We start from the raw sequence: 16673 nt of genomic DNA, 5'->3' as shown, positions 1-16673 counted from the left end.
CAGCCATCCTATGTTCCCAATGCCAATGTGGTGTCTGAAAGGTAAATATGCTTTGGGTGAAGGATGCCCGAGAAGGCCTGGAGGACAAAGGCCAGGGACTGGAGCTTGGTCATGACAGAAAAGGCAGTGCTATGAGCCAGGGCAGAGACATGAGCCCTGGGGAGGTAAGGAAGGTCAGACAGCCAGGAAGAGGCCAATGATAGAGGAAACCTGGGAGACACTGAACTAAGAGCCACTAAGTGAAGACAACTGGCAAGGAGCGCAGAGAGTGCAGGAGTGGGGACTTGGGAGCTATCTGGAAATCTGTTCCCATGTGGAAGAGAACTGCTGTCTGAAGGACCAGAGGGAAGCAGCTCTGGCTCACTGAGATCTGAGAAAGAGAAATCAGGCAGAAGGAAGACTTGTCCTCAGCAGGAGCTGGACTTGCTAAATCAGTCCTTTCTTTTGCTCAACGGTGAATCACTTATGCACCAAGCTTCTCTTTGGATACTTTATTATACTATGAAGTATAAGTTATATACTTAGAAAGGACCTTGGAAGCCATCTAGTGATCTAGGAACACAATGGCTGAATAAATGATGATGCTGATTACCCATTAAGGGCCAAAAGAGGATGGGAAAGGTCCCTGAAGAGGGTAGGGGAAGGGCCCAGTTTACCACAGCTATAGCCAAAGGAAGGAATATCCCTCAGATGATGGTGGCAAAAATGAAGCAGCCTTTAATTATTTGGAAATGACAACATAGACTAATAGAGTCCACATTTCTCTCTTTCCATCTGGAGACAACCTACTTTATCATTCAGTGGAAGCCAATGTAGGAAAATGAAAGCATCTCAAAGCCAAAAGAGAATCAGAAGCCGTGCGCATTCAGACGAGAAGAAATGAACGAGCTTGAGAAAACAGACCCGGGCTGAGGCAGCGACCCTGGTGGAAGGACGACTCCTGCGGAGACAGCCACCTGGGCTGCGCAAAGGTGCCCTTCCTCGTGGTCCTGGGATGTTCGCTCTCGTCTGAGTTGGACTTAAATTCGAGTTTCATTTGGGTTAACAAATAATGTCTTAAAAATGTAAATCTCTCTAGGATGGGTGAAGAGTTGTGACTCATACACTTGTGTGGATTAATGCCATGCAGGTGATTATTTAAACGTTTAACAGCAGCTATAGTAGGGGCAGTGACCAGTACTGGGTCAAAGCAGAGCCCGAGGGCCCCATGCTGCCGGGTCACAGAGGTCCCTGAGACCCCGTAGTGAGGCGAGGGCCTACACACAGGAGGGGACTGAGGAAGTGGCTAGTTACCAACCATCACCCAAATATTTGATATTTAACAACCAGCACACTTCTGGTATCTGCTGGTAGAACACCATCCTGATTCCACAGATCTTTTCATCCTAATAGCTGGGTTATATAACAGAAAGAGGATTCTGATGAAGAGAGGAGGGAGATAGAGATGATACCATTCTGAAGGGCAGTGAACACCAGGGGAGAAAGAAGGCAGGAAATATAAAAATGAATAGAAAAATTTTATCCACAAAAATTTTCTCTCCTTTCCCTCCTCCTCTTCTTCCTAACCACAGGCCTCCTGTCCCCAGGGTCCCTCATCATACTAAAGTTAGGCTCTAGGTCAGTTCCCTGAAGACCAATCTGTCACACTGACCATATTTATTGGTTTTCCAAAAAATCATTCATAGACTTCACATCTTTTGAATGTGTTGGGCTGGCAGGGGTAAGAAGACTGGGAGCTGGGGACCCGGGGGACTCGAGCCTCCTGGCTCTCTTCCTGCCCCGGTTTATCTTCTTTGCCCTTCAGGCTCACCCTCTGCTCCTGCTCTTCTCCCCTTCTCTCCCTCTCCCTCCCCTTCTCCAGGGCTGAGGCGGAGCTGAGCGTGTGCCAACACACGCAGTCTGTCCTTCGCAGGGGAAGGCCCCTGTTCTCTGCCCCAGCTCCGACCTGCCGCAGCCTCGGAGCGCTGGCGCGGAGATAATACGAACATTCCTTAAAATGCTGACACCACCAAAACAGTCACAAGCTGTTCAAAGCCATCTAATTAGAACTGTTACAAATTTTCCAGTTAAACACGTGTTTGTTTGTTTTTTAATGACAATTGACAAATTTAGTTAATTTGGCAAAGCTTAATTAACAAAAGTAGAAATAGCCTAAAATGCCAAATGTAGGAAAAAATTTTAAAAGGATTTTTAAAAGGATCAGAAAGAAATCCGTATAAATAGAAAAATTCCCATAGGAAATGCTGATTTTGGCAACATTCAGAAGAAAAATATGTTTGTCAGTAGACTAAATTTTTTTAGGACCTTTCAACAAATTGAACATTTCTTAAAAATGCATGAAGCGGGAGGATGTAAAGAGAAGTGCTAGGTGGCATTCCCACCTAAAGTCATTCAAGCACATTTCACATGCGGGCCCGAAAAACCAAACAAATATAAAGCAAGACAAATGGCCTGTTATAAGGTTCCGATTCACACACCCTCCCTTATCCACGGGGACATGTTCCAAGACGCCCAGTGGATGCCTGGAACCGGGGACAGCACCAAGCCCTCTACGCACTATGATTTTCTACACGCCCCTTTTCACGTAAAGGAAGCACTTTCCGGCTCCTCTTTGGCATATCTGAGTGGCTGGCATCACTGCTCTTGTGCTCTGGGGCCATTATTAGGTAAAATAAGGGTGACTTGAACACAAGCGCTGCAATACTGGGACAGTCAATCTGATAATCCTGACGGCTACTAAGTGACTAACGGGCGGGGCATATACAACGCGGAGACAAAGGGCTGATTGATGTCCTGCTGGACTGGAGCCGAGTGGCAGATTTCTCCGCTACTCAGAACGGTGGCACAATTTAACACTTAGGAAGTGTCTACTTTTGAATTTTCCATTTAATGCTTTTGGACAACTCTTGACCATGGGTACCTGAAACAGTGGAAAGCAAGCCTGCAGGTATGTGGGCAGAACGCTCTACGATACCACATGTGCCAGGCACTGGAAAACCTGTGCGAGGTAACAGTAACCCATGAGAGACAAGCACCTCACTCAGGAAAGCAAGCTTCCGTCAGGGTGACGGGGTATCTTCAACTGTATACAAAGATATATATTTATCTTCAGATGCACATGAACTCAATAAACATGTAATATGTGTGTTAAATGTCAAATTCTTAATACTTGTCATAGAAATGAACTTTAAACATATTTCAATAATTAGGATATTTTAGAGAAAGGACAACTACAAATAATAGTTTTATTTTTATAGTTTGAATTATATATTTTTTCAATACTTAGAATACCTGGTTTTTAATTGACCAAAATATAATGTAATAAACACTACTAAAAGGAGTTGTTTAATTTAAAAAAATTCTTACAGTCCTGGCTGGTTTGGCTCAGTGGATAAAGCATCAACCTGAGGATCAAAGGGTCCCAGGTTCAACTCCAGTCAAAGGCACATGCCCGAGCTGCGGGTTCGATCCTCAGAGGGGAGCGTGCAGGAGGCAACCAATCAATGATTCTCCCTCATCATTGATGTTTCTATTTCTCTCTCCCTCTCCCTTACTCTATGAAATTAATTAAAAAAATATACATATCTATATATCTATGTGCGTGTGTGTATAAATATATATACATATATATATATATAAAATTCTTATATAAAGGATTCTTTTTTTTTTTTTTTTAGCAACATTTGACAGAATGGCATTCTAGCATCCTAGAAAAAAAACCTAATCCTGCAAATAAGATACATAAAAATATTATGTTTTTATGGAACTAAGCTTTATATTAAATTTTTAAATTTGCACTTTGAAAAAACATGTATAGATTTTAATTTTATTCTTATAATTTCTGATCAATTCTTCCAAAAATTAAAATTAAACTCCCATAATTCTCATACCATATTGCCCCCAAAGGGGTCTGTAACTTGCTTATGTTACATTTTTGTGGAAATTTAATACATCTTTCCCAACCCTCAGGGTCATAAAGATAGCCTCCTGTATTTTCCTCTGAAGTTGGATTCTACTTAACTTGTTTTTCTAAGGAACTGAACAGTGAGGCACTGACATTAACTGTTGGAAGATACAAGCCATGGCTGCAGCCTCCTTCCATCTGTTATTTTTTGGTTCTAAGCACTTTTTCAGCTTTATGTGGAGGCTAGCTTTCAATAGCACAAATAACTGAAGATTGCTATTTAAAACAATACACAATAAAGTTATAGTTTCAGGATATTAAAAAATAGAAAAGGATAAGTCATATAATCGTCTTACATGAGTGAACAAAACTTCATCCCTGAGCTCCTCCGAACTCTCATTGGGAGTCCAAGCTTCAGCAAACTGCAGGAAATCCCATTTTTCCTTCTCCCCTTCCTCAGCCTGAAGTCGCTCCTTCCTACCGTTCAATGTGCTCCCGGTAACCTGCGCCTGTAGGAGGGAGAAGCAGTGACCTTCGTAACATTCGCCTCACTGCTGATATTTGCTAAGCAATATCTTGATTTTGCATCTGAATCACAATCCATTAAAGAAAATCATATTGCTTCAACATATCATGTGCTGTAGTCATATAATTATTCAAAATCACAACCAAATTACTAGGTTTCACTAGACAAATTATCCTATTGGCTTTTCTCATAAAAACTTTTATTCTAATATTTATAAACTTTTGAACCTACATATGAATGGCCATTTTGAATATCTATACTCAGTGCTTGAAAACTATCTGTGGTCAAATCCTTTCTATAAACATTCCGCAAGGTTGGGAGAAGAGACAGCTCAGGGGACAGAGCAAGCAATGTCCCTCCTACCTTTTCTAGAGTCTGGGTGCAGGGTGTCCTCTATCCAATATTAGCTCTGGATTCAAGAATCCTTCAGCGAAAGGGTTTATTCTTTACTTACGAAAAAGACTTGGTGCTTGAAAGCATTATGGTTCCTTGCTAGCTATCCCTTCTCCTCTAGCCTCTAAAGTGGTAGAAGGGCGTGAATACAATAGGAGTACACGTAAATTCATGCCTGTCTCTATTACAAAGGATAGCAGGTACGGTACTACCTTTTCTATTATCATCAGTATCTTGGTGTACTTAGGTATCCTTTGCCTGAAAACACTAAAACTCATCCTCTTCACTCATGTAGACTATGGGTAACCCAAAGCTGGGAACCTGGTATAAACTCAAGCCTTACCTTGCGATTCAACATTCCCCACATGAGGGTGTCCAGAGTCCCATTTGCAATGAGGTAGTGAATATTCACAGAACTGCACTGTCCAATTCGGTGAGCTCGGTCTTCTGCTTGCTTTATGTGCCCAGGGTCCCAGTACAACTCAGCAAATACAACGTGAGTGGCAGCAGTAAATGTCAAACCCTTAGCAAAATAAAGTGAAGAAACCAAGATGTAACTAAACTGAGAATATAAAATAGAGCCATGTGTAATAGTCTTTTGAACATATTAAATGGAGAAGAGAACGCGGAAGACTTAAAAACAGATCAGTTTTTCATACTAAGCCAAATTAAGAAAATATAATTCATGAAAGGCAGATGAAGACTGCTTACTGCAAGACAGCCAGGTGAACTACAAAACACACATTCAAAATGTATTTCCATATTTCAAAAGTCAGCTTGGTGCACACACACACACAGAATTACTTTATCGTCTGATGAGTAATGGATTCACATTACCACTGTAAAATCTAATAAAATACATTATAAATGAGAAGATAATTTCTAACACATGGTATCCATAGCAACTAGGAGAAAGAAATGACATCCTCTGTTCATTTAATTCATACTGCTGTTCTATAAAGCAAGAAAATCATGTCTCCAGTCGTACTGCTCTCTTCCTGTGACATTTCTTATGTTACATTCCAAAGGCTCTGAAGTCTACTAGCTTGTATCTCAATATATATAACACAATTTCATTTTTTATGCAATTGCACTTTACATCAGTTTGAAATAGTGCAACATTAAAACTATTAACTGTCTTGTTTTATAGATAATATATGACATAAACAAATCTCCTCAAACTAAAAGTGAGTAAAAAATGCATGATGTTAGAGTTGGCAGGCTGCGTGAACTGCGACCCCTGCTTATGATACTGCCACAGGCAGGTGGTCGACAGAAACCCCTGCCGCCCTCTGAGAGTGACATCCAATCCATGCTGATGCTCACATGCACTGGAACTTGGAGGGAGGGACGCTTATGACGGCTGTATTGTTATTTTGACATGTGATTTTAACTTAAACTATTTTTATATCTCATAACAACATCATGCTAACCTTCATTCAACGGCGGCATTAGTTCTCAAGTCGAAAAATTCACTGAGGATCAATCACTATGGAACAGAAGTTAGAAGTAATAAAAATATGGAGAGAGCCAAACCACCACCATGCTAGCCTGTGCTGCTGTTTAGGCCAGGGAATGCCACAAAATATTAGCGATGATGTCGAAAAATAAGAAGTCGTATTTAAAGAGGGACACCTTTAAACACGTACAAAGTGTCATGTGACCTTATGAAAATGAAGGAGGAGCATGCTGGCAGGCTCAGCATCCTTCTAACACACTTCTAAACTACAACGGAAGATTCACACACCCGAGAGCAATTCTCTTTCTAGTTTCCTTTCTTTCTATGAAGATACCGTGTCCACATACATGAGTTTTGAATGATGCAAGGTCTTCAGGAATACAGCCTAGACCAGCGGTTCTCAACTTGTGGGTCGCAACCCCTTTGGGGGTCGAACGACCCTTTCACAGGGATCGCCTAAGACCACCGGAAAACACATATATAATTACATATTGTTTTTGTGATTAATCACTATGCTTTAATTATGTTCAATTTGTAACAATGAAATTGGGGGTCACCACAACATGAGGAACTGTATTAAAGGGTCGCGGCATTAGGAAGGTTGAGAACCACTGGCCTAGAATATCATGTGAGTGCGCTGTGCGATCTTAAAGTCTTTTCTCAGGCCACTCCTAAGCTATCCTGCCTGGCTCCACCTACATTGCTTCTCCCATACTACAAGCACTCCATTTCTAATTTTAAGCTTTTTGGTGATATTTTCTATGTCTGGAATATTCTAACATAGAAAACTCAGATTACTGGAAATTTAATCCAACATGATCATGGAAGTGTTGAGACAATCATCCTTTGGGTTAGAATTCCTAGTGAGTTCTAGAACCATCTGGGTAAATCCTCATGGAGTTTCTCTGTATATACAATTTTATATACACACATTCGTTTGCTGGGTAAAAGCAGATCTTTGGCTCTGGTTCAGATTCAAGTCCACGGAAGATGCCAGATAGGCATACACCAGGCTGGACGCACAGCTATATATTCAATTACTTTTCCAGATGTTAAATATCGTGGCTTAGACATTTATATTGAAGTATTTCAGAATATTAGCAGAAAAAAAAAATCCAGAAGGCTCCCTTCTTCTACAGTGTGGCAGAGACTGCTACTGCCTTCCCCAGTACCTATTCTTGTCTTATTCCTTTGCAAAGGAACACCTGACTTTTAGCACCTGGAAAAAAGGCTACTTTTCCCAGCCTGCCTTTCAGCGGCTAGTTGTGGCCATGGGACTGACCACAGGCTGGTGAGAGGTAGCATACCTCTCTCCAGCCAGCTGTCTGGATGGCAGCTCTGCAGAAGCTCGAGCAGCCCTCTTAGGAAAGGGAGACCTGCTATGAGTGGTGAAGAAGAAAGCCATGCTAGCCTTGGACTGTCTACATGAAAGAACAAAGTATTTAAGTCTTTCTTAATAAGGGTTTCCATTTATTTGCAGGCAAACATAATTCTTAAAAAAAAAAATATATATATATATATATATATATATATATATATATATATATATATAGAGAGAGAGAGAGAGAGAGAGAGAGAGAGAGAGAGAGAGAGAGATTTCAGAGAGGAAGGGAGAGGGAGAGAGAGATAGAACCATCAATGAGGAGAGAAAATCATTGATTGGCTGCCTCCTGCATGCCCCCCCACTGGAGATTGAGCCCACAACCTGGGCATGTGCCCTGACTGGAAATCAAACCTTGGCCTCCTGGTTCATAGGTTGATGCTCAACCACTGAGCCACGCCAGCCGGGTGCCAAATGTAATTCTAAGGACCAAACCAGGGCATGCCATACAAAGTTCTCAGAAACAGAGTTCTTATTCCTCAGGCCATCTTACCTAATGGACTCGGAGGGAAATAACCAAGTAAGATAAATTCTATAAGGAAGGGATGGGAAAATTCCAGATAAATTCAAAGGAAGGAAAAACAGTCATGAAACAATATTACAATCAAATGTACTATATTCTTCTAGAAAATTCTTTCCTTTAAAATTTAGGAGGATTTCAGTCAGTGGTGTTGAGGTTTCCTATTATACTTTCCAGCACTCTCCAACATAGAATGAACATTGATCACACTAGATACCAGATATAAAGTTATCACTATAAGTAATGGCCTTTTTATGATTTCAAAGACATTTTATTATCAAGTTGAGGCCAGAAATTTCTTACCTGACCAGCAGCCTGAATGCTTAGGATAGCCACACGGGTCTCAGGATCCTTTTGAAACTGATTAACCAGATGTATTCTTTCTGAAGATGGAACACTTCCATCTATCCTAACATATCGAGTCTAGCATTAACAAAGGAAACGGCAAAGTTAGGACAAGCCTGTATGTACCCATCTTATTTTATATACTTTACAGCTTATTTTTATATTCACATAATAAAATAGAAACTGGTTAAGATGACAGGTTGGTAAATATCATATAAGAAGAATCTTAACCAAATTTCTTAATAGCTTCTGATAACAATTTTATGTTTTTTTAATGAGTTTTATTTTCAAGATTAAAAACAATTTATTCATTTTTAGAGAGAGGAAAGGCAAGAGAGAGAGAGAGAGATATCAATTGGTGGCCTCCCACACGGGGATGGAACCCGAAACCTGGGTAAATGCCCTGACCGGGAATCGAACCCACCACCTTTTGGTGTATGGGACGATGCTTCAACCAACTGAGCCACACCAGCTAGGGCCTAGCAATTATATATTTTTTAATCTTTTAAGCTACTTGAGGGTAGGAGCTATGCCTAATTCATCTTTATACCATCATTGCCAAGTGCAATGCCTGTACGTAACAGGAGTTCCATAAATCATGACTGAATTACTAATGTTGTCTCAGTAAAATTCCATGTAAATTAATATGCCAATTTTCAATTGAATAATGTATCAGAATAACTTTCTAGTTATAGGACCACTAACTCCAGAGTAAAAGTAAAATCAGACATGCAAGAAAGAAAATAGAGCATTCTGTCCATGTATTAGAAATTCATGAAAAGCAGTACATCTATTTCTGAAATATCCCAATATTAACTGGGAAAATATCTTTTTTAATGCACCATTTGAGTTCTCTTTTTTCACATTATTAAACTTAAAAGAAATATGCATCTCCATTGAGGTGGGGAACAAGACATGCATCCATGTTTTTAAGAAGCAGGGAAACATTAAGTGCCTAACTGAACAGTTCTGAGTTTTAAGAATGATGTGAGTTGAGAAAAGGAAGCAATCCTGTGTTAGAACAGCTAAAAATAATTTATTTCTCAACTTTGTAAAACAAGTATAAGCCCCAAGTTTCAAATAATCTCATACGTATGTGCACTTTTATGGAAAACCTAGTCTTAAATAGTTGAGACAGAACTATTCACTTATATAAGAAGACAGTCAAGTTAATCACTAAATAGAATGTCCCTTATTAACTTTCTCTGTCTTCACAAAACAGATATAAACTGACCAGTGATCCATTTACTATCCATTAGGGAGATTATAAAATCTTCAGAGAGTCTTTCTAAAGAAAACACATTGTTTTGAGCAGTTCACCTCCAACACCAGGATACCTACATTTTTCATTCTTAGTGATGTAAATGGGATTCTAAATCCAGCAGTAAAGCAGCAGTGAGGAAAAGAAGCAGACTGCTCCTCTTGGAATAGATTCCAGTATTTTAAGGTATAATGGAATCCGAATAAGAAAATACTGTGAGTCTAATATTAAGGCCCAATCATTTCAAAGTTATTTGTAAGGTTCACTCTCCCTCAGAAGGTGTTTTACAGTCACTATGAGGTAATCAATGAGAAAGCACCTTTCAATGTACAGCACTTTATCATCATCAATCTTTCAATGAAGGAAACACTGACATTACTTTTTGGGTAATAATGAATTAATAATGATAAATCTATACTGTACGAAGTAATAAAAAATATGGCTTTATTCCTCCATTTAAAAAAATCCACCTACACAGGCAAGAAGTTCTGCTGCTAGGCGTCTATCGAGCTCGCAGTTTGTCAGGAGGTTTTATCTGGCTGCTTCTGAGCATCGCTAGAAGCCCTCGCACAGAAAGGGATGGCAGGTTTCAACTTTGGAAGGGAAAATGGGAGATGCTGTCACTGACAGACAGCCAGGGCACACGGTGGGCCTAAGAACCCTGCAGGAAGGCCAGCAGGCTTGCTGGAGCTTACCCGGTGGACCGCCTCGCCCTAAGCTATAGATTCACTTACACTACCAGTAAGTCTTCGTAATCATATCCTATAGAGCATGCTGCCTGGAGTTTGAAAGGTCTGACTACAGCTGGGCACAAAAATCAATGGAATTCATCCTTCCTGTCCCTTCAACATCTCCCCCATTCCAGGAGTGCCTTTCGGGTAAATAAAAAATTTAACTTTTAACTGCCTACTATACCACTCTCAAACGGTACATCCATGAACAAAAACTAAATTCAGAACATAGACTATTAAAGCAACATACTTTAATCAATTCAGATCATTTGATTGGTGGAAAATTATGAGACTGGTATAAAAGGCAAACTTTAATAGGATACCATCAACACAATAGTAATACAATATCAGGATAATTTTTAAGAAAAATATCTAATATTAATTTATATACCATCATGTGAAACAGGCAAAAAAACACAACTCAATTATAAGACAACTGATGGCATCCTGAAAGTACTTTATAGACAAATGGTAACATACCTTGTTTTCTATGACTGCTTCTGTGCAAGCCTGGAGCATGAGTAAGTGGTGAGCGAAAACCAGAAATTTAAGCGAATCGTTCTGAAGCATCATCTTAATATAATCCTTTACAGCACCTGCCTAAATATTAAAGTTAAACCTTATTAACATCATAAAAATGTTTATTAAAAGTCATTTTACTTTCTTCCAATAAATCAAGAAAAATTCAAACATTGATACATTTCTATGAATTTCTAACTGCTTTGTGTTCTAAGTAGCCTAAGGAAATAGAAGCTCACATATAATATTGAGTGGGAGAAAAGGGACAAAAGAGGAAAAAGAATATATTCTTGTTGAGAAAACAAGAATATAGAAATTAGGAGGAAGAAAAAGATGACAAAAGAGTTTAGGTGGAAAGTAGACTCTGGCCAAGAAGAGGTTGGTGGTTTTTTTCTGAAGGTAATTTCAAAAAAGTTCATATAGAAGTCTAAGTGGAATAGAGTTAAGAAGAAAATGAAAGGTAAAAAATTAGATGAATAGCATTATTTTTTTTAAAAAAAGGGAAGACTAGAAAAGAATGAGAAAGCTGGGACTGAAGCTTAACGCTTAAGAAAAGTTGGTTTATTCATTGTTTAAGCTAAAAAGTTAAGTAGATTTACAAATAGGGCACTATAGGGAGAAATGGAAAACGAGAGGCTTCAGTTTGTCTTCAGGATGGAGAAGGTCACAGAAGAGGCTGGAGTAATGAGATTAAGAGTATAGAAGGGAGGTCTGAGAGAGCAGGGAGATAGAAAGAAATTGTTGGGTAGAAAAGGAAAAAATTTTAAAAAGTGCAAATTGAATAGGCTTTTCTTAGTTAACGGGAGGCCAAATTACCTATTAAAAGTAAGAAATCAATCTGAGATGAATCAAATAAGACTTAAATTTAAAGTGGATAGCATGAATTAAATCTAAAACACAAATATAGCCTCTTAACTGCTAAAAACTAGTTACTTTTACATTTTGGGAAAAAACAGTAGGCAGAACACATTTAATCTCCATCCCTCTCAGAGCTATATTTAAATAATAGCAAAGTATATAGGGAGAAAGCATTGGAGAGGGATCAATAGCAATAAAACTTTGGAAGCTAAAAAGTAGACAGATGCCTGGTAACTGATCAGCACCTAACAACAGTTCCTAAACTGTCAGTATGAAAAACCCAGAAGAGAAGCACCTGGCTTGCAATATTGTAATCTTAAAAAGTTCGGGAAATGACACCTCTGGAAGGAGGAAGGGGATGTGTCTAAAACAGGAAGATTGGTTGAAAGAATGTTTAGTAGTTGATTATGCGCAACACTCATCCATATGCTGTCTCTACCATTCCATACAATAGTGACTTCCTATCCCATCCTGGCAGAAAACTAGAGATTTATTTTCTAGAGTAGGTAAAGCAAGGTATCTGGATGGAGGAATTCCACATCGATGGTAGGCTATCCAATAAAAATCCTGGGGAATAAATGAAAGTTACATAATAGATGCTGAGATCTGCTCTTCTCTCTCAATCTTCTTACCCCTCACAGGCCTATACTCTCTAGGCAGAGAACAGAATCATATAAAATGATTCTTTTCTGAGGAATCTGACTAACCAAAGAGAAAAGACTAAAGATATTGATATTGGGGGTTCCTCAGCACAACATCCCAGTCAGATCATCTTTTATTTTAATCCATAGTTTACAAGCCATATCCACAAATAGAGTTTCCAGCCATCATTTAGTGTCTTACTTGTAAATAAAAGCAAAGAACCAAGGATCAGCAGGCATTTGTAGAAAGCAACCTATATGAACAGATCAACTGTACAAAGAGAAGAAAATTAGAAGGGATTACAATTATAAAACAAGAATAGCATGCTACAAAAAAAAAAAAGTAATGAAGAGGAAGGGAAGTATTCTTGGTAAAAACTATAATAATAGAAATAAAAAATTCACTGGTTATTAAAATAAGAAAGTCTTCCAGAAAAATTATTTAAAATATCTAAAATATAAGAAAATTAGATGACCAGGCCATCAGGGCAATATATGAATAAAAAGTTCTAGAAAACAATGCAGAGAAAACAGAGGAAAGAAAATAATCAAAGAAATAAAAATGTTTTACAGAACTTAAGGACTTAAGTTTCCAAAATGGAACATGGCAAAGGCCTAAGAAGATTCTGCACAATGGATGAAAATGGACCCAGAGCAATGTCCATCATGAAACTTTATAATACTGGGGACAAAGAAACGATTCTATGAGCTTCCAGAAAGGAGAGGAAAAGATTTCACAAAATCAAAATAGAATAAAAATTTTGAACTTCATTGGATACTTGAATATCAATACTAAAATTTCTAAGAGAAAATGATTTCCAATTAAGAATTTATATCTAGCCAAATTAAAAATCAGATATAAAAACAGAATAAAAGCATTTTCAAATATGCAGGGATTAAAATAATTTACCTCTAATATACACTTTTTTAGAAGGCTACTGAAGAATGTGGTCCAGCAAAATAAGGGAGCAAATGAAGAAAATAATCCTATCTAATAAAAGAGAAACATGGTACTTGGCGTACGACCGCTACCCTTCCCATTGGCTAATCAGCGAGATATGCAAATTAACTGCCAGCCAAGATGGCAGCCAGCAGCCAGGCAGCTTGAAACTAACATGAGGCTTGCTTGCTTCAGTGATGGAGGACTCCAACGTTCCCCGCCTGCCGCTGCAGGCCTCTGAGCTGGCAGTTTGAAACAAAGTTACAAAAATAGAAGCTAAACAAAACCCCAGAAACCAGCTTTCAGCTGGCCGGGATCTCAGACCTGGAGTTGATACAGAGTTTCAATTATAGAACCTAAACAAACCAGATACCTGCTTTCAGGAGCGGAGGCCTAAGAGCTGGAGCCTCAGAGCTAAAGCTGGCCCAGAATAAAAAAAGAAAAAGAAAAAAAGGAGCAGTTGGGAGCTTCAGTCCCAGGCTGAAAACAGCCCTCAGCCCCTCACCCAGACTGGCCAGGCACCCCAGTGGGGACCCCTACCCTGAAGGGTGTGTGACCAGCTGCAAACAGCCATCATCCCATCACCCAGGCTGGCCAGGCACCCCAGTGGGGACCCCTACCCTGATCCAGGACACCCTTCAGGGCAAACCAGCCAGCCCCACCCATGCACCAGGCCTCTATCCTATATAGTAAAAGGGTAATATGCCTCCCAGCACCGGGATCAGCGGAGCCAAGAGGCCTCCCGGCACCGGGATTAGTGTGACAGGGGGCAGCGACAAAACCCCCTGATCGCCCTGCGGCTCTGTGTGTGACAGGGGGCGGGGCCACAACCTCCCTATCCGCCCTGCTCTGTTCCTGACAGGGGAAGGCACCCCAACCCCCTGATGAGCCCTGCTCTGTACCTGATAGGGGGGAGCTCCCCAACCTCCTGATCGCCCTGCGGCTCTGTGTGTAACAGGGTGTGGCGCCCCAACCCCCTCCACCCCCCGGGCCCTGCTCTGTGCATGACAGGGGGTGGCGCCGCAACCTCCCCATCGATCCTGCCTTGAGTGTGACAGGGGGCGGTGCCCCAACCCCCCAATTGGCCCTACCCTGAGCGTGACTGAGGGTGGCATCACAACCTCCCAATCCGCCCTGATCTGTTCATAACAGGGGGCGGCACCCCAATTCCCCAATCGGCCCTGCTCTGAGACCGACCAGGGACTGCACCTAGGGATTGGGCCTGCCCTCTGCCACCCGGGAGCAGGCCTAAGCCAACAGGTCGTTATCTCCCGATGGGTCCCAGACTGGGAGAGGGCACAGGCCGGGCTGAGGGACCCCCTTTTCCCCCCGAGTGCACCAATTTTTGTGAACCAGGCCTCTAGTCCTATATAATAAAAGGCTAATATGCAAATAGAAATAATGGTGGAACAACTGAACAACTGGTCGCTATGATGTGTGCTGACCACCAGGGGTCACTCGCAGAACATGGCCGGCGTCAGCAGCAGTGGGATGGTAGAGCAGGTGAGTAGGGGCACCAGACCAAGGCGGGGCGCTGGATGCTGCCATCGGGGCGAGCCTCTGGTGGTTACTGAAAATTCGTTGCTCCCGCATGCCGCAGTCCCGCCTGGCGCTCAAACCTGCTGCTGGCGCCTGGTGCTGGCCCTGATCACTCAGTGCTGTCAGTGGGTGCGAGTGGCAGCTGCGGGCCCCGATCACTCCTCAGGGCTTCTCCACCCCTCCGGCTCCTGAGGGGTGATTGGGGCAGCAGCTACCGCTCGCACCTGCTGATGGCGCTGGCCAGCACAGAGGATGGGCCGAGACCCGCCCCTGTGCCCACCGCAGCCTCATGACCCACAGTTCCTTTTAAGGTGCATGAATTCATGCACTGGGCCCCTAAGTATCAAATAAAGAGGTAATTCAGCACAGGAATAAATAGAGAAAATCCCCAGGATGAGAGCTCTGCAGCAGATTGGATGAGCAACTGTCCCGACTGGAGTGAACCAAAGGCTACAGGGCAATTTTTTTTACATAGATTAAAACTAATAGAATGCTAATGTTTAAAGATATTGAGAGGAGCCCTGGCCAGTGTGGCTCAGTTGGTTGGGTGTTGTCCCATGCACTGAAGGGTCACTGGTTCAATTCCCCGCCATGACACATGCCTGGGTTTCATGCTCAGTCCCCAGTTATGGGGTGCAGGAGGCAGCCAATCCATGTTTCTCTTTCACATTGATGTTTCTCTCTCTCTTTCTTCCTCTCCCTTCCTCTTTCTCTAAAATCAATAAAAATATATTTTTCAAAAATATTGACAGATCACTGCCCTAGAGATCCAGCACAGAAGCTCTCCCACTGCAGACACAGCTGACTCTCATAGCCAGTTAGCCCGGAGGTCAAATCACCCCCGGTATTGCCGACATCAATCAAGGCTTAAAGGCAACAAGACTGCGCACAAAGACCACTTGGGGGTGTACCAAGAAAGCATAAAAAATGCGGAGACAAAGAAACAGGACAAAACCGTCAATGGAGGATATTGAGTTCAGAACCACACTTCTAAGGTCTCTCAAGAACTGTCTAGAAGCCTCCGATAAATGTAGTGAGATCCTCAAGAAATCTAATGAGACCCTCGATGTTGTGATAAAGAACCAACTAGAAATTAAGCATACACTGACTGAAATAAAGAATATTATACAGACACCCAACAGCAGACCAGAGGAGTGCAAGAATCAAGTCAAAGATTCGAAATGCAAAGAAGCAAAAAACACCCAACCAGAAAAGCAAAATGAAAAAAGAATCCGAAAATACGAAGATAGTGTAAGGAGCCTCTAGGACAGCTTCAAGTGCACCAACATCAGAATTATAGGGGTGCCAGAAGATGAGAGAGAGCAAGATATTGAAAACCTATTTGAAGAAATAATGACAGAAAACTTCCCCCACCTGGTGAAAGAAATAGACCTACAGGTCCAGGAAGCGCAGAGAATCCCAAACAAAAGGAATCCAAAGAGGACCACACCAAGACACATCATAATTAAAATGCCAAGAGCAGGGAGAACCAAGATGGCGGCATAGGTTAACGCCGGAGTTTGCTGCTTTGAACAACTACTTCAAAAGTGAAACCAAAAAACGGAAGGGACATCACCCAGAACCACAGGAACGCTGGCTGAGTGGAAGTCCTACAACTAGGAGGAAAGAGAAACGCACACGGACACTCAGAGGAGG

General features: G+C 41.3%; 1 protein-coding gene across 1 annotated transcript in view; it reads right to left on the bottom strand.

The window, feature by feature from the left end:
- The window catches only part of ZRANB3 (zinc finger RANBP2-type containing 3), a 221098-nt gene that overhangs the window by 40917 nt on the left and 163508 nt on the right, over positions 1 to 16673 (bottom strand). Inside the window, exons 9-12 of the mRNA XM_059704593.1 lie at positions 11001 to 11120; positions 8487 to 8606; positions 5167 to 5346; positions 4261 to 4413 (exon numbers count right to left, since the gene is read on the bottom strand). Coding sequence (XP_059560576.1) covers positions 4261 to 4413; positions 5167 to 5346; positions 8487 to 8606; positions 11001 to 11120 — 573 coding nt within the window. The remainder of the gene's footprint in view (positions 1 to 4260; positions 4414 to 5166; positions 5347 to 8486; positions 8607 to 11000; positions 11121 to 16673) is intronic.

This window comes from Myotis daubentonii, chromosome 7 (assembly GCF_963259705.1).
Source record: "Myotis daubentonii chromosome 7, mMyoDau2.1, whole genome shotgun sequence".
Lineage (NCBI taxonomy): Eukaryota > Metazoa > Chordata > Mammalia > Chiroptera > Vespertilionidae > Myotis > Myotis daubentonii.
Note: the sequence above shows the minus strand (reverse complement) of the source record. Positions and strands in the feature narration are given on the sequence as shown.